This window comes from Coffea eugenioides, chromosome 10, assembly GCF_003713205.1.
Source record: "Coffea eugenioides isolate CCC68of chromosome 10, Ceug_1.0, whole genome shotgun sequence".
Classification (NCBI taxonomy): domain Eukaryota; kingdom Viridiplantae; phylum Streptophyta; class Magnoliopsida; order Gentianales; family Rubiaceae; genus Coffea; species Coffea eugenioides.
This window is the reverse complement of record NC_040044.1, coordinates 3,539,974-3,558,131: the sequence shown is the minus strand read 5'-3', so window position 1 is coordinate 3,558,131 and position 18,158 is coordinate 3,539,974. Positions and strand designations below refer to the sequence as shown.

At 35.6% G+C, this 18,158-nt stretch overlaps 2 protein-coding genes across 2 annotated transcripts; both read right to left on the bottom strand.

Annotated features, from left to right (window-relative positions):
- Positions 1-769: 769 nt before the first annotated feature.
- Positions 770-3,007, bottom strand: LOC113749470 (alpha-amylase). The gene is made up of 4 exons (XM_027293221.1): positions 2,414-3,007; positions 2,179-2,311; positions 1,232-2,037; positions 770-1,140 (listed from the first exon to the last, which is right to left on the bottom strand). The coding sequence occupies exons 1-4, from the start codon at positions 2,504-2,506 to the stop codon at positions 886-888; spliced, it is 1,287 nt and encodes a 428-aa protein (XP_027149022.1). The 5' UTR covers positions 2,507-3,007; the 3' UTR covers positions 770-885.
- Positions 3,008-4,646: 1,639 nt separating this feature from the next.
- On the bottom strand, positions 4,647-6,456 carry LOC113748889 (non-specific lipid-transfer protein-like 1). Its single transcript, XM_027292477.1, has 5 exons — positions 6,359-6,456; positions 6,024-6,193; positions 5,831-5,891; positions 5,303-5,405; positions 4,647-5,207 (listed from the first exon to the last, which is right to left on the bottom strand). Exons 2-5 carry the CDS (start codon positions 6,159-6,161, stop codon positions 5,126-5,128), a joined length of 384 nt encoding a protein of 127 aa, XP_027148278.1. The 5' UTR covers positions 6,162-6,193; positions 6,359-6,456; the 3' UTR covers positions 4,647-5,125.
- Between the last annotated feature and the right edge of the window lie 11,702 nt (positions 6,457-18,158).

Sequence of the window (18,158 nt, the reverse complement as noted above, 5' to 3'; positions counted from 1 at the left end):
TGAGCGCAGGAGTGATATAGTAACAGTAGTTATATAAACATGAGAGTGCAGAGTATGGATGGAGTGATTGTATATTTATTCTATCATCTAAAAATTCTCTAAGATTTAACCAGTTTTGCACCTTATCCTCTAATATTATTATTTTTTTCACTTTACTCCCTAAATCATTGGTTAACTCTAACGTTGCGTTACAGATATGTTAAAAACCTCTCGGGGTTAATTATAATAAATCCTCTAATATCACCTTGTTTTCTTAATTTGTCTATTTGTTTCTAAAACCATTGGTCAACTTCATTTTCTTTTTGTATATTCAAGATGAATAGTGTTTAAAAAATCAATATCCCTAACATAATAATGAAATTTATTATATATTCATGAATATATGTCTCGATAAATTTTATCCCCATAATTACCGGTCTTTTAAATAGAGGAAAACGGATCGCTCATTTCACATGATAAGGAGAAAAAATTATTAGAGCAAAATTAAACTATGAAAATATTATGAAAGGTTTATAGATAAGGTTTGTTTTGACTTTTAACCAGCCATTGCGCGCTTCTCTTTTTCATTTTCCACAGGCCTCTTAAATTCAGCAGGGGCTATAACTATAAGTAGCTAGCCTTTTCACTTACCAGTAAAGGGACTACTACTTGTAGCGTCCAGTGTACTAGTGACTAGGCCAAAACGGGGGCTTTGATTGAATGCAAATGAAAGAAGAATTGGAATTTCCTCCTGCTTATGGATAGATGTCCGATCTTGAAAGATTGAAGATTAGCAATTATGACCTTCTTCATTATTTTCCAGTATGAATTTGATTGTATCGGATTAGACGTCGTAGTACATATCAAACACTATTGGTTTATACATCATACCAATAGTGACCAAATTCATGCTTTTCTCTCCCAGACAGCATAGTCGTTCCCAGAAGTTGAAACCTGGTAATTTGGGGGAATAAGATTACCAAGATCAAGCTTTGGCCCAATCTTGACAATGATTTTGTCATCAATCTTTGCCACATAAAGATCAGAATCTGAGGCCAAAATCTGCACTTTACTGGTTGCTGTAATCCCATTCCTTTTCCTCAGGGTAGATAATTTAGTGATCCCATCCTTCAGTCCCCAATCGAACAAGTGGTCGTAGAACTACCAAAGAGAGAGCAACTTCTTATGTTAGAGAAAACAGAGGACATAAATTCTACTAGTATTCATCCTTGTATTAGTATTTAGTACTTACCAGAGATGGAATTCCAGGATGGGTGAGAATGTAGGCATATCCTTGCATCACTTTGTCTGATGGGAATGGCCAAAGCTTCTGAGTAGAGCCAGTATCATGATTATCAATAAAGGTGACGGCATTTTGAGGCAAAATTCCAATCAGTCCTGGGGGATTTCCATTGGAATCTTTCAATCTCCACAGCTCCCCCTGTACCGCAACCTGAAGAATCCCTTTGGTAGTAAAATCAAATGCAGTTACAGCTCCACCCCCATTTTGGACCCACTGAGCTAATCTATTCCTGTGACCATCCTGGTTGTAATCCGGCTTTCCATCCTGCCCGTAGGAAAGGGAATCCCACAGTTCCCCGACTGCAAAGCCAGGTTTAGTGTTTTGCATATAAATTTTGGTGATGCTCGGGGCATACCCCTTGACAAAATCAAAACGCCAACCATCGAATCCAATATCAGACTTGAGCCAGTTCATCCAGTCCGATAATTCGCTCTGTACTCTTGAATTGAGATGATCAATGTCAGGAGCACCCCCAAAACCATCTCCAGTATCAGGATTCCCAGTTCCATCAGAATACTGAACATCATCTTTGCAAATGCAGGACGGTCCCCAATCAAGACGGTCATCAGGAGTCCCTCCCTCGAAGATGCAGTAAATTCCTCTGCTATCTTGTTTATCAGCACATCTGTGGTTTATGACTATATCAGCCACACATTTTATCCCTTTGTCATGGAAAGCCTTGATCAACGTTTTCAATTGTTGTTTGTTCCCATACTTGGATGCATCAAGATCATACAACCTCCCTGGCATATATCCTGCAAAAATTAATGGAGGAAGAAAACCGAATTTATTTAGAGCTCCTCATCCCACAAAATTAATATCCCAAATATCATCTCCTGCATTAATATATACGGAAGCAAAAGGAAAAAAGAAAGGACTTGAAGGTATAATCTAACCTTGAGGTGCCACAGAATGAGAAGGTGGGGGTAACCAAACATGAGTGACCCCAGCACTGGCTAAGTCTGAAATCTGGTTCAGGAGGAAGTTGTACCATCCACCTTGCTTGTTGCTAGATTCCCAATTGAACCCCTGAATTCAAATGAAAGAAACTAGTAGTAAGGACTAAGGATGCATATATATATATATATATATGAAAGAAACAAGCTGTGTTAGCAGAGAAATCATTTGTACCTGAAACAACAACGTTTGAGCTGCGACGTTAGGGAAAAAGCATACACCGGCAATAAGAAAGAAATAAGCTAAAGAAATCATAAGATTCTTCATGGGGTTGCAATACAGAACTAAGACCTGCAGGTCCTTCAATGAAACATGGATTGAGGACCGTGTATATATAGAAGATTTTCCACTTTGTTATTGACTAAACTGCTAAAGGTGTATATGGAATGAAATCTGAAACATGGATGCAAGGATGAGGATTGAGGACCGTGTATATATAGAAGATTTTCCACTTATTTGTTGGCTAAACAGGTTAAGGCGTGCGTACATGGAATGAAATGATGCCGATGAACTTCAATTCTTTGCTTGAAATATCATGCGCGCAAAAAATGGAAAAGTAGCCATCTGTTCACACTGATAACGCCCGGGAACATTGTGAAACTGAGTAGGATTAGAGCAGGAGTTTTCTACAAAACGTCTGTGTTTTTGTCTGTTTATCTTGTTGGATTGGATGTTAAGTGCGTGACGTACGTCAAGTCTCAAGACTCAACCCGCAGGGCTACTTGACCAAGTATTATATGCAGCCGGACAAACTTTCTTGAAAAGATGCGCTCCTAACTCCGGTTGATTTATTTCATCCGAGACCCACTACCAGTCAGGCTCCTCTTGATATTCTTCGTGGACTTGATGAATTTATACCAGAGAATATGGCAAACAACAGTCTCATTTCCCATTCTATTTAACTAGTCTTGTAATCCATTTCACATACTGCACTAACCTTTTCTCATTGTGTGGCCACGACCCTTCTGTTTTCCTTCTTTCTTCCAGGATCCCAACACCAAAGAAAAAAAAAAGGGATGACAGGACAAAGCTAATTTACAGCGTGCAAACTCTGCAACTCATTATTTATTGACATCCTATGGCTTGACCCCATTTGGATTGCATTTTCCGTCATTTTTCATGGAAAAATTACTGTAGCGATTTGATGTATATGAAGGAAAAAAGTAATAAGAAAATATGATCACGGAAAAACGACGCAATTTTCTGACAGAAAATGGCAATCCAAACAGGCTTGACAATGTACCTAACCAAATTGAGCCAGTCACCTAACCCAAACCCAGCACATGTTCACCGTGTAACAGCAGTCTTCTAACAATATTAGGTATAGTATACTGATAGGCTTTTGGAATCTACTGTCTTATCACAGGAGAACAAAAATTTGTAGCCGGATCAAGTCTTGACGGCACTTGACGCCACTAGCCCTGCACCCAACTGTAATTCTTTTGCCAATTGTGTTTGCTTCCCAAATTGTAGCCTGACCTTCCACTTCCACCATGGCCAGAATTAATTCCCTTCTTTGTCATGACATGTATGATTCCACGTATGACTTAATCATGGTTTTCTAGGCTAGGCACAGTACTTATTAATTTCTATTATCAAGCTGTGATCCCCTGACATTTTACAGTCCAAGAACTCGAATGACGCCCTGACAGGCTGTGATCCCCAAACCATAAGAAAAATAAAACAAAAGAAGGCAAGGAAAAAGTAATTGAGCACCAACACAGAAGAAGCCTTCAGTGCTAACGAGATTCTAGATGGCTGGTCAAATTTAATTATCATCTCTTTTACTATAGTGAAGGACATAAATCAGTTCCAAGGTATGTGACCAAATTAGCTCCTCCTAAAAGGACCAGTCAATTTGCTCGGCGAGCTGATCTTGATCTTCAATTGTAACCTTATATAAAATATCAAGTTCTCTGCATTATAAACAGAAAAGACAGCTCAAATTCACTGACGATCTCTCAGTTAAGAAGTCATTTCCATTTCCTGGAGAATGAATACCATTATGGAAATGCATTGCAGCTTCAGCCTATATTCAATGGTAGGAATGCAGAAGATGAAACTTACTTCCTGCCAGAATGCCTTTACTCACGGTAATTTATGAGAAAGTTGATAAATAATTAAAAAAATAACAACAGATCAAATAGCAAGTATAAAAATAAAAAAAAAATAAAAAAAGCGATTTATATTTTAAAGAAAAAAGGGTTGCCTACTAAAGGAACACCCTCAAACAAAGAGATTTATAGTTTAAAGAAAAAAGGGTTGCCTGTAAAGGAACACCCAAGCAAAAGATTACCAGTTTCCCCTCTGACTTTACTTTTGTTGTCCTAACAATGTTAAGATTCAAAGAAAAAGAAAGAGCAGTAGGCCAACATAGTATACAAGATATGATTAATCCAGCAAGGAATGGAATAAATCAGGCCACAAATCATCAAGTACAGAAAACAATCACCAATTTTCTGGTATATTGAAATACCAATGAACATTCTCTAGCAACAGCTTTCTGTAACTTTCCTTCCTTTTCCACCAAAATTCTTAATAAGCAAAGCAGTATGCTTCAAAGCCTAGACTAAACCAGAAGAACTTACAAAAAGGTACTCAGTGCCAGAAATTTATTTTCTTCACATCCAAGTGAAGACTAAACCATGAAGCATGTAATAATAGCATTCACATGATAAATGTGTCATAAATTTTCTATTTGAAATTCTGAAGCAAGTTACACATTAAAGAGCAGGCCTTTCGTAAGAGAAATTGGCCTAGCAATTGAACTAGTTTTTGTTTTCCACCACATGCTTGCACAATGCTGAAGAGTAACAACTTGAAACACTGAGGCAAGGGAATACAAGAGCTCAGCTTATCATCAGAATTAACCAATCATCAATCTCATCACATCTTTGCAGGCTTTGGAAAAATGTCTGGTGTAAACTTCTGTGCCGCACTAATGCTTCCCTTGATCTTCATGGCCCCTCTGTACAACAAAGTTAAAGAAAAAGCACCATCAAGAGTTCCAATCATTGAACAATCCTTAACGGTCAACAATAAGTAGTAGCAAAATTTTCCCACCTCATAAAAGCAATTTGGGGATTCATCTTTCCAGCGGCAATCTTGATAAAATCATTGTCAGTGAAAGAAAAAGTCGCATCTGGTTTTCCATCCTCATATGTCCCTATATACCCAAAAACAGGAAATAACCGAAATAAATTAGCCAAATGCAAATTATAAAAGGGAACACAGATCTCACAAACTCCAATCTTGTTTGCAAAAATTGGATCTTAATCTCCACTTTTGTATCATGTTGGGGGATCAGATACTAAATATCAGTAAGAGTCAGGCTATGATCAATATATCTATGCAACGTTACCATAAATTTAAATAATGAGGTCCAGCATATAGTTAGATCACTCAAATTGACTTGAAGCTATAGAACAGTAGTGTACAGTATACTACTCCTACGTGTGGAATTTTTTCAATTTACAAACAAAATGGAAGTAAAGTAAGGAAATTGAGAATTCAGTGTCCCCCAATTCTTGCAAATTAAGGAAATTAAATTAGAAAACTTGAAAACCAGGAAAAAAAAAATAAAGCTCAAACCTTTCTTAACCTCTCCTTTCTTGAGATCAACAACATAAGACTCCTCATTGAATCCAAGTTTCTGTAATCCAAAAATATATTAAAAAAAAAAACCCAATTAACCAAATGGGTGAAAAAGCAGAAAAACAAAAGCCAGATGCAAACATAATAGAAAGCAGGAGTTTTGTCTTTCGCAGGGGGAAGAAAAACGGACCTTAGGGGCAATATTAAGCTGGTAAACAAGGCCAATTTTCTTGGTGAGGGCTTTACCGGCGTCAGTTGTGAGGTGGAGCTTCATTTGCTCCATCAGGGCGTCGGACTTGAGCTGGACCGATTTCTCGTCGGAAGCCATGTCCTCTTCAGCAGCCCCCACCGGTTTTTCGCCTGAAATAAGCCGAGGATGATGATGTAGCTAGAATAGCCGAATTTAAAAAAAAAACAAAAAGACACGAAATTGGCAAAGAAGAAGTGGGGATTTTATAGCGTGTGATGGCGGATGAAATATTGAAGCTCGGGCCAATTTCAGCAGTTTTCTTTCTGAATTATTACTGCAGTATGCTAGAAGATCGATAACACACGCAATCCAAGAAGGTACGTCGACGGAGGTGTAAGACGACGCTTGCGTACGAAATTGATCTGCTTACTGCTACTGGCAATATATTAAAACACTAGGAGGTTATCGGCTGTGCTTAGCACAGCCTAGGCCCCCTATAGTCTATTGTCATATATATATTTTCGTATAAGATAAGATTAACAGTAATATTTATGAAATAGGATTCTTAAAATTGTAAATTACCAATCAAGCATGCAACTAACAATATAAGACTAAATAAAACCAAAAAATCATTAGCATTGCAAAAGATAAGAGAAGATGACAAAAGATTGGCAAGTAGTGTTACAAACAACTTGATATCTTCAAGTGCAAATTAGTCTTACAAAGATAGGAGATGACTTGCTGAATGCTTAATACAAAGTGCAATGATAGGCGGCAATTACAAAAGATCACATATTGAGATCCATTAAGGTGCACAAAAGAACAATTTCTTAATGGATGTCAATATTATGTCAAAAGATGCAAGATTAGTAATTCACCTGTAAAGTGCTTCGACATTAGCAAAATTAGCAATTCAAAAGGCTACAAGGAAGTTCAGAGTTCAAAATCACGCTGCTTCTTCAAGGGACTTCCAGGTGCATTGGTGGGCAGCAAGGTAGATGTATTAGCTTCAGCAAAATTCAAACCAATTTCAGAAGGCACAGTTCCAAAAACCAAGACACAGCCAATGCCCAATCTACTATGTAACAAATATTGAAAAATTCCTTGCCACTCTTATTTTTAAACTTGGGTACAATTGTATCTAAATCCTTATTCTATATTAGAAATAAATTACCCATTTGAAAAGGTTCAAAATTCTCATCAGACTGAATAATCATTCATCTAAGTCCAATAGCACAACTAATACCCAACCAATTGTGTAGAAAATATAATTCAGAGCATCTAAATTGTAAGTAAGTAATGACAGTTCACCTCAATTAAGCTAAGCAAGTATGAGTTGAAAAGTTAAGAGGGAAAAAAAAGATTGCAAAAACAAAGAACAAAATAGATGCAGAACCATAAGAGATTTTTAGTCAATAATCACAAAATGAAACAAAAGGAAGAAACCACAGCTTTGTAGCAATTTGATCCATTTTGAAGTTAACAAATACCTAATTTAAAGTTGCTAAGCAATATGACAATTTAATTACTAATTCTAGCATGTGGTTAAATTCTAATATTCGAGACTTGTTAAGCTTGGTCTAAACGTTTACTGCCTACAAACATAAAAACAATTTATTCTAGTACCTTGTAATTTAGTGAAAATTGCCATGGGGCTGAAAGCAATGGGTTAGCTTGTACAGTTCAAATTCATGGAATATATAAATAAGACATTTTATCATGAGATTTACTTTGTCCGGTACAATTAAGCTGTACCATGAAAACCAGCCAAAAGGTTTGAAGAATGGAACAAAAGGCTCCATTAACAATAAAAAGCCTCTTGAATGGCAAGAAAGAAGGGAAGAAAAGCCATTTTGGTTAAAGGTAAAGTCTAAATTGCAAGATTTTCATGCAATAACAAGGTGACGCTCAACTAAAGTAATAACAATTATAGGGAGCACTAATTCTGCTATAATTTACAGTATAGTCTCAAAATATCATCCTATTAAATACACAGGCCAATCCCTCAGAACAAATTGGCAAAATTTTAATGAAAAACTCATACTCTAGCAAAAGAAAATGAAAGGCAAGATTTATGCAAAGACACGAGGAAAAGGCACTTAAAAAAATAATCTAAAATAATGAAAATCCTTGATGACTTACAATGCTTTTCGTCATTTGTGGCTGAAAGCCTGGGACCTAAGTACGCACAAAACTATCAAAAATAGATCCATCATTTAATGGAATAGAGATGCAAAGCAAATAAAGAAAACAGACTTTCTCCTTAGTGAATGGAAAATGAAGCTTGTGAAAGAGCATTCAAATAATGAATAACCAGGAAAATCACAACCGAAACTTGATTAAAAATTAAAAAAAAAAGAGTAAACCTTTTTAATAGTGAATGACATAAAATATACCATATCTTGGAGTGTTGCAGCACTATTGAAGAGGAAAAAGCCCAACTTTCTCCACCTGCAATCACCCAAAAAACATGTAAAATTTAGATTAGTAAAAAGGGGAGAAAAAAGCGAAGAGAAAATTAAATACACAAAAATAAAATTCAGAATGCCTAAGCAGCGACTTTTGGATTACCAATCGAAGATAACAATCATGATGTCTGCAAAGCACCACATGGAAACTATTAACTGCCCAATTTCCAAATCGAAAGTATCTAGGTTCTTAACCTTGCCCAGTGGAGAAATTTATCAAATAACAAAAAATCATTCCACAATGTTAAAATATTTAGGCAGATAAAAGATTTAGAAATTTATCTGAATAATAAAAAACCATTGCACAGCATAACAATAATTAGGCAAATAAAAGATTAAATAGTTTAAACCAAGTACTCCAACATCCTAACTCATTAGATTTGGTTCCACCGCCGGCTTAACATAAACTTTCGCATTATCAACTAAAATTTAGAAATATCTAATTCAACTTGCTCCATCAATAAAGTGAAAATTCACACTTTAAAATTTCAATCGTCCTATTTCCCATAACTACTGCATCAAACCATCCAACCGAAGCAAAACTTTCTAGTTTTCCACACCCAATTTGATGACATCAACAATTTGTAATAAAAAAAGGAACCGTCTATAACTAAACAAAGACAACAATATACACAATCCCACGTAGTACACTACTAAATAACCCATCTTTATATCTTGAAGCTAATCTTCAAGATCTATCTCCCAGAAGAAAATGCTTACTTGGAATGCTACAATTTTTACTCCATTGCAGGGCTCGTTGGGAAGTTTATGACAGTAAAACAGAGGATACCAATTAGCAAAGATAGGTGGTATTAAGCTGAGGTGACATTAAATAAGTCATAAATGCCCAAGATAGCAAATTTACAGGTAATTTAGAGTAAAGGCCCCAATCTTTTTTGGGACTGAGGCTATTTAAATCGAAGGTACAAGAAAAATTCAAGATTTACAGCTTGGGTTCTGAATAAGAAATTTGAGGCATCTCTAATTGGGCAAATCAGTTGGGCTGGAGCAGCAAATTTCTCTGACTTCATATAAGTCTAAGATTTGGCCGCAACTCCAGCACTATTCTCAGTTTCCTGATTTCAATAATTACCTCGCTTTCATTTTCGCTCGTGCTCAGGTCTTCTATTTTCTCTCCTCTTTCTGCCTCTCTTGCTTTCCTTATAGTATCTATTTATTTTGAGCATTCAAGCAACATTTCTTATTCTTCTTGTGGCAATCTCGGCCAAAGAAAAAATACCAAAAATACCAGAAAAAAATGAAGAAATACCTGAAGCCAACAGCATCAAACTATTCTTTCCTTTTCTCCTCCTGAACGTTTGCTCTTCAAGATGCATGAATCAGATCAAGCTAGGCAATAAGACAAGGAGACAAAACATTAATAAATTTTTTATTTCCCTTCTTAAAGCGCAACGAAGTTTTATTGTTGAAAAAAGGAAAAAACAGAACAGTTATGGCAAGAAAGTAAGGAAATAATTATGCATAAGGGGAGAAAAAGAGGAAATAAAACTGAGAGAAAAAGTAAAACCCATTCCTCTCCTTAAAGGGCGACAAAGATTTCCTGCGGAAAAAAAGGAACAAAACGGTTATGGCAAGAAGGGTTAAAATAAGGAAGAAATATGCACAAGGGAAAAAAATGGATAATAAAACCGAGGGGGAAAACAAACCCCGTGAGTACATGATTCCAACACATGAGGGAAAAAAATTAGGGAGAATAAGAGGAGTTCTATTCTCGGACAAAAACCTAAGCAAGCAAAATTGATTAAATTTGATCAGATCAAAGAATGTTTATAGCACAAGAACACTATGACTCAACTGATTTTTTCACCATCTATTCTCCCGTAACAAAAGGGAGATGGAAGAAGAGAAGTGTTGACCTTGGTCCCTAACTTTTGATGATTACAAAATAAATGGATGTTGCTAACATCTCCTCAAAGGGTTTTTCAGTAATGAAACAAATCAGGTTCAAAGATTAAGCACATTTGAAAAAAGACAGAGTATGCTGAACCTGTCGGACGCTCAAGAAGACAGTACCGGACGTCCGATAATCATTGTACAACTTCGGACGCATGCTTCGGACGTCCGATAGGATCCTTCGAAGTCGACAAAACTATAGGACGCTGAATATGTCTCTACTGGACGTCCGATAGAAACAAGATAATTTCTCAAATCTCTTTGTTTGCTGTCGGACGCACAAAAAGCTTGCACCGGACGTCCGAAAGAATTGAAGAAAATCTCTTAAACTCACTGCCTGCTGTCGGACGCATAAAACAGGGCTATCGGACGTCCGACACTCCAACGGTTAGTTGACTTTTCAGCTACTTTCTATCCGTTGGAAGCACTAATGAGGCACTTTCTTGATCCTATATAAATAGTGGTTGGTCAGATACTTCAAACAACTTTTGCACACTGAATATACAAAAGATCTAGAGTGATTTTAGTGAGAAAATACTCTTCAAAGAAGATTTGTAGTCTTAGTGGTGTGAGGTTCATTGTAAACTTTTCATTTGTGAGTGAATACTTTATGAGTGTAGCTTTGTGAGGGTTGTCTTGAGGGATAATAAAACGTCATGACTTGACCGAGTGGAGTTCGGGGCAAGGAGGAGGTGAACCTTCCTTTGTACACAAGAGTGATTGTAATTCATCAACTTGAAGAAGCTTATTTGAATTAATCTACAAGCTCAAGAGGAGTTGGGTAGTTAATTGGTTTGCAATTCTTTCCTTTTTATTTATTTATTGTTACGTTTGTGATCTTTACACTGCTTATCTCTTTCACTTGGTTGTTTTCGATCCTTACAATTGGTATTAGAGCTTGGTCTCCTAGAGATTAAGCTCAATCGATTTTGGAGTAAAAATGACAACCAACAATGCTATGTTTTTTGAAGGACATTCTGTCATTAGACCACCTATGTTTAATGGGTCAAATTATGTGAGTTGGAAAGAAAGAATGATTATTTTTTTGTAATCTATTGATATTGAATTGTGGTATATTATTAGTGAAGGTCCATATGATGCCTCTCTTATAGATGAAAATACTCAAAGATCTAAACCAAAAATAAGAAGTGAACTGACTGCTGCGGATAGAGCTCATCTCACATTAAATGCAAACGTCATGAATGTGTTATATTGTGCTTTAGACTCAAATGAATCTATTAGAGTCAAAGGCTGCAAGTCAGCCAAGAAAATTTGAGATAAATTGAGAGAAATTCATGAAGGTAGTGAGAATGTTAGAGAACAAAAGAAATCCATTCTAGTTACAAAGTATGAATCCTTCAAGATGCAACCTCATGAAAATATTGATGAGATGTATTGTAGATTTAATGACCTCATTAAGGATTTGGAGGTGCTGGAAAAAGAATACTCTCTAGGTGAGAAAAACAGAAAAATTCTGAATGCTTTATCAAAGGATTGGGAGAGTAAAGTGATTGCCATTGAGGAAGCCAAAGATCTAAATACCTTGCCTATTGAATTTCTCATTAATTCACTGACTTCTTATGAGCTAAAACTCAATCCAAGGTGCAGGAAGAAGAAGACACAAAAGTGAGAAAGAATATTGCTCTGAAGGCTTCACAAGATGAAGATGATACAGTCTCCGTGAGTGAAGATGACATGGAAGGTGATGATAGTGATATTGCACTCATCACACGAGATTTCAAAAGAATATTCAATAAGAGGAGATTCAGAAAAGGTGGACCTAGCAACTCCTTCCCGAATCAGTCCAACAACTTGAGAAACAAAGGGAAGCTAGAGTTCAACAAAAAGCAAACTGATTAGTGCTTTGAATGCGACTAACTTGGACACTATGCAAGTGAGTGTCCAGTGATGAAGAAGAAAGAAGGAAGAAAATCAAAATTCAACAAATTTCAATTCACATGGAATGAGTGCAACTCCGATGGTGAAATTGAAGATGATGAAGAATCTGCTCAATTGGCTTTTATGGCCATTGGAGATGATGAGGTAACATCTTGTAACTCTCAATTTGAAAGTGATAAGGAAACTGATGATGATCTTGAATCTTTCATTATAAAATTGCATGATAGTTTGAAAGAATCCTATGCTAGAAACAAGGAGTTAAAACAGAAAATTAGTTTTTTGTTTCGAGATAATACAAATCTTTTTCAACAAAATAAAAAGTTGAAAGCTGAAAAAGATTACTTCAAAAATAGTGAGACTGCTTTACACTTTGAGCTTGATAGAAAAACAAAACTTTGTGAATTGTTCAAAAAGGAACAAGGTGATTTGAAAAGAATAATTGATGGTCTAAATGAATTGCTTAAACACAAGAAACAAGTCTGTTTTCAAAAGAATAGGTTGAATTCTTATTCCAACGAATTTGCTATTTATAAGAGAAGACAAGTAAGATTTATTAAACCTGTTCATGTAAATAACTCCTTGATTATGGTAATTTTTGTTGTCAAAAAGGTCACATGAAAAATGATTGCTATGTGAAAAAAATATAAAAAAAGACATGAAATGCATGTGGATAGTTAAATATGATACTAACTCTAACAAGTAGGAGATATTGGTAAGATTGATGAGATTCTTGTTCATAATGCTTTTCTGTAATTCTGTTTTGAAGTTTCTGATGCTTAGAACTGAGTTTTTTTCTTGATATTTTTGAATATTACTGAATTTATATGATGTCAAAAAGGGAGAAAAAAATAATTCTGATCTAATGATGATTTGATTTGTTAAACTCTATGTGATATGTTGGTATGTTGGTGATTGCTGATTTCTGGTATCATTTCTCTGTTTTTATTTGGAATGCTGGATTCCCTGTTATTGTTGCTGGATTACGGTATGAGATTTTTACTCTCACCTTATGATGACAAAAAGGGGGAGATATGGATGCTATGTGTAAGGGGGAGTTATTCTGAATTCATAAGTTTAGATGCTTTGTGTGATGGGGAGCTTATGCTTATATGCTCAATTTTTTTCTTTTTTTCATTCATTGTTTTGTCATCATAAAAAAAGGGGAGAATGTTGACCTTGGTCCCTAACTTTTGATGATTACAAAATAAATGGATGTTGCTAACATCTCCTCAAAGACTTTTTCAGTAATGAAACAAATCAGGTTAAAAAATTAAGCACATTTGAAAAAGACAGAGTATGCTGAACCTGTCGGACGCTCAAGAAGACAGTACCGGATGTCCGATAATCATTGCACAACTTCGGACGTATGTTTCGGACGTCCGATAGGATCTTTCGAAGTCGACAAAACTATCGGACGCTGAATATGTCTCTATCGGACGTCCGATAGAAACAAGATAATTTCTCAAATCTCTTTGTTTGCTGTCGGACGCACAAAAAACTTGCACCGGACGTCCGAAAGAATTGAAGAAAATCTCTTAAACTCACTGCCTGCTGTCGGACGCATAAAACAGGGCTATCGGACGTCCGACACTCCAACGGCTAGTTGACTCTTCAGCTACTTTCTATCCGTTGGAAGTACTAATGAGGCACTTTCTTGATCCTATATAAATAGTGGTTGGTCAGATATTTCAAACAACTTTTGCACACTGAAGATACAAAAGATTTAGAGTGATTTTAGTGAGAAAATACTCTTCAAAGAAGAGTTGTAGTCTTAGTGGTGTGAGGTTCATTGTAAGCTTTTCATTTGTGAGTGAATACTTCATGAGTGTAGCTCTGTGAGGGTTGTCCTGAGGGATAGTAAAACGTTCTGACTTGACCAAGTGGAGTTCGAGGCAAGGAGGAGGTGAACCTTCCTTTGTACACAAGAGTGATTGTAATTCATCAACTTGAAGAAGCTTATTTGAATTAATCTACAAGCTCAAGAGGAGTTGGGTAGTTAATTGATTTACAATTCTTTCCTTTTTATTTATTTATTGTTACGTTTGTGATCTTTACACTGCTTATCTCTTTCACTTGGTTGTCTTCGATCCTTACAAGAAGAGAACAGGAAAGTTGAATTTGATGGGGATCTCTTCAACAGATATATCATTGACCAAATCTTCGGGAATGCACAATGTATGAGAGAGAGGCTAAAGAATGAATGGGACTGAGTGGTCATCTCAAGTCCATCGCTTCAAGGAAGCAGTTTGGAGTGGGTTTGCAGCCGGCAGAGTTGGTGGAGCAGTTCGCTGACTTCCACCGAAAATGTCGTCACCAAACGGAACCTTTTCAAGTAGTTTCCCGCCTTTGAAGTACAATTATCACGTGAGCAATTCTTGCAACATGAAATCAATATAGAAATAGGTTAATTTGATATTAGAGAAAGAGGAAAACACGGTAAGGGTAAGCAAGAGCAGTTCACTTGCTCTTAATTTTCCTCCTTTGAAGTACAAACTCATGTGAGTGACCCGTAATCTCTGCACCATGAAAGAAGGAACTGACAAAACCCATCTCCCAAATCATGTAAAAATTCCAATTTTTTTGGTTGGATTTTCTCAGAATAGGCGCGCCGAATTTGTGCTCAGAACAGCCGTCTGGTACAGAGAAATAAAGAAAAGCCTTCAACGGAAAAAGAAAGAATAGGGGTTCAATGAGAAATATTTGACTGTCCAATGAGAAAGAAACGGTTTAAAAGAAAATGAACTTGATAAATGGGGTTTTTGTTCAGTGGAGTCGATTTTTTGCTTTTTCGCTTCATAAATGGGGTCAAGTGCTTTTTTGTCCCAGACATGGTCTAATGAGAAAAGGAACGGTCCAATGAGAAATATGTGACTTTGCCATATGGCAAAAGAAAAGGAAGCACAAATAGAAAGAAAAGAAATGGTCCAATGCCAAAAGAAAGAGAATGCTCCGGACAAGTTGCAAAGAGAAGGCTTCAGATAACTTGCAAGAAATATTTGGCCTTGCCACTTATCAAATAATAAAGAAGTCACTTGGCAAGAGGAAAGGAAAGCAGTAAACCTTGCTCTTTTCTTATATACAAGGTAGATATGGACAGACAGACAGGTACGACTGGTCCAACAAGCCGACTTTGTAGTTTACTGTTTAATATATGGGATCATTTCAGAAACCTCCCCTGAAATATCAATTTTTGTGTTTGGATTGCATTTTTCTAGATTTTTTTGTAGAAAAATTACTGTAGCGATTTGATATATGTGATGTAAAAAGATGATTAGAAAATGTATTGAAAAATTATTGTCCAAACAAGGCCTTAGTTTTCTTGAGATTTTCAAAATCTCACTTAGCATACCTCGAATTGACATTTTAGTAACATTGTTAACCCTTCTAATCAAAAGTAATATTAGAAAATTCATATTTGAGGAGAAAGACTATTTTAGTGCCCTTAATACCCTTAGACTATATAAAAAATGAACAATTTTACAAACCAAGGAAAAAGTACTAAATTGAAACCATCTCAAAAGTGAAAGGATGAAAGTTGATAATGATTTATGTTACTGTCAATAGTTACTTCTACAGGCAAGAGAGACAGTAAAAGCAAATACTATTATTTAAACTATTTCTACAAATAAAACCCTCAATAGTGTTGAAAATAATTAGTATGTAAAACTCATACATTTTAGCAAAAAAACTCAACAATAGATGAAATTCAACTGTAATATCATACAAAGAATTTACTCAAACTAGACTAACTTTTATATGAGTGTGAAAGATGAAAATTTTATTATAAAAATGAAAAGCCAGAATTTGAAAACCAGCAGGGTCTGTAGTTTCAATTACTTAATTTCTCTCTAGCTCTACATGAATAGGAGCAAATAAATAAATAATAGATAAACATAGTTGTTAAACACAAAAAAGGGGAAAAAAAGGAACCTGTAGCTATTTTTCTCCAAATGTGTTGAATATTTCATGGATTAAATCCTATATTTCATTGACATTTACAATTCAATTATATATATATATGTGTGAATGTATTTATGTATGTATAAACATTGTTAAAGCACGAAATTTAGAGAAAGAAAAACAAGTTTAGAAAATTTAAATATGAGGGTATTATTGACAATTCTTCACCTTTAATATTAGCATATGATTCCACCCTCATTTCAGGGGTGCTGAGCAATATTTTGAAAACCTTAAAGGAGTTAGGTGATATTTCATGAAACCTCAGGGGAGGTTTCTGAAATTATCCTTTAATATATCTCGCAATTCCCATTAATTGTTTTCTGCTAAAAGTTTCTAGACTTATAACGTATAAGTAGAAGGGGTTGAGAATTGGGATGGCAACAAGGATGAAGCCATTTGATGTTTTAGTTGAACCCAACTCGATTAGAATTTTATTCCAATTTGCTTGGTGGACTAATCAGGCTGAAGTTTTAAAGTGTACTTAGCTCGACTTTATTCAATCAACTGGCTTGCAATCCTATTCGAGTACTTAATCAAGCTGCTCAATGGACTCGAGTTTAATTAATATTAAGTTGATTCGAGTGAATTTATGAGCATTCATGAGTTAATTCGACTCATTTGTACGCAAATTTAGATTACAAGAATCTCAAGTTCAGCTATAATTAGTAAATTTCCTAAAAAAGCAAAAGCAAAAATTGGCTATATTTTTTACGTTTTTCGTGAATTCATTTTTTAATTATATTTTTTATCTTATATATATCAAATTGTTATAAGACATTTTTCTATAGAGGTTTCAGAAAACAGTAATCCAAACGGAAAATATGCCTAGAAAAGAAAACCAAAAACAGTAATTGAAATGACTCCAATGCTTATATCCAAAAGGTCAAACCCATGTTGATATTTTTTATCCAATTTATTTTTGCAAATATATCTATTGTCCAGTTCAGATAACGGCTCATTCGTCGTACGCACATTGCTAAACGAATTAAATTCATCCCACAACCCTCATGCTCGATGCTCCAACAAAGTTTTGAATCCTTTCCCTGTTACGTGGATCTGTTAATTGCATTCGTTTTTGATATCCCTGTCAGTTACAAAATGGGCTTACAAATTGCAAATTTACCTTTATCTGCTCTTCAAATGCTAAAGTTAAATTGTATGATCGCGGTTTTTTTTTTTTTGGTCTATATTTCCTGGGAAGATGGGCTTGTATGACCATAACAATATGGGCTGGGAAGAACAGTCAGTACTGACCACTGAGCCTGTCTATTTAATTGTTTTCTTTTGCTATCTTTTTCCTTCGGAAGAGGGGCAGGAACGGCTGCTTCCCTGAAAGTTCATGGTTAAGATTTGGTCAAAAAAATATATATAAGATCTAGATTTCATCTTATATTTCGTTTTTCATATCATGTGTGAAGCACACAAAATTTTGTTCTATAATTATACGTTATTGAAAGTGAGTTACGCCGTGTGCAGATAGAGTTACGTCGTGTGCATTTTACACAAATCTATCCTAAACAGATTTCCTAATAACGGTTTGGGCTCCTGTCCCCTTCGTTTCTCTTCTTTCACGAAAACCAAAGGTTTTTGCAACAATTGTTAGAACAATAAGTGATATGTAAGTAGTGCACTCATCTGGTCCGGTGATGATTTAGTCCCCTCCGAGATACCCCAAAACCTCTTCAGGCCCTCCCCTCCCCATAGTGTAGGAAGCTATCATATTGACCAAAAAAAAAAAAGAGGAGAGTCTCATGCTCGTTGGTAATTTTAGATGAATTAGCAGTATATACATGTATATAAACATAATGGTTACAAATCACAATATTACTATTCGAGTGTGACGTTTTCTTGATTTTTCAAGCATCATGCTAAAGAGCATGAGATTTCTTGACAT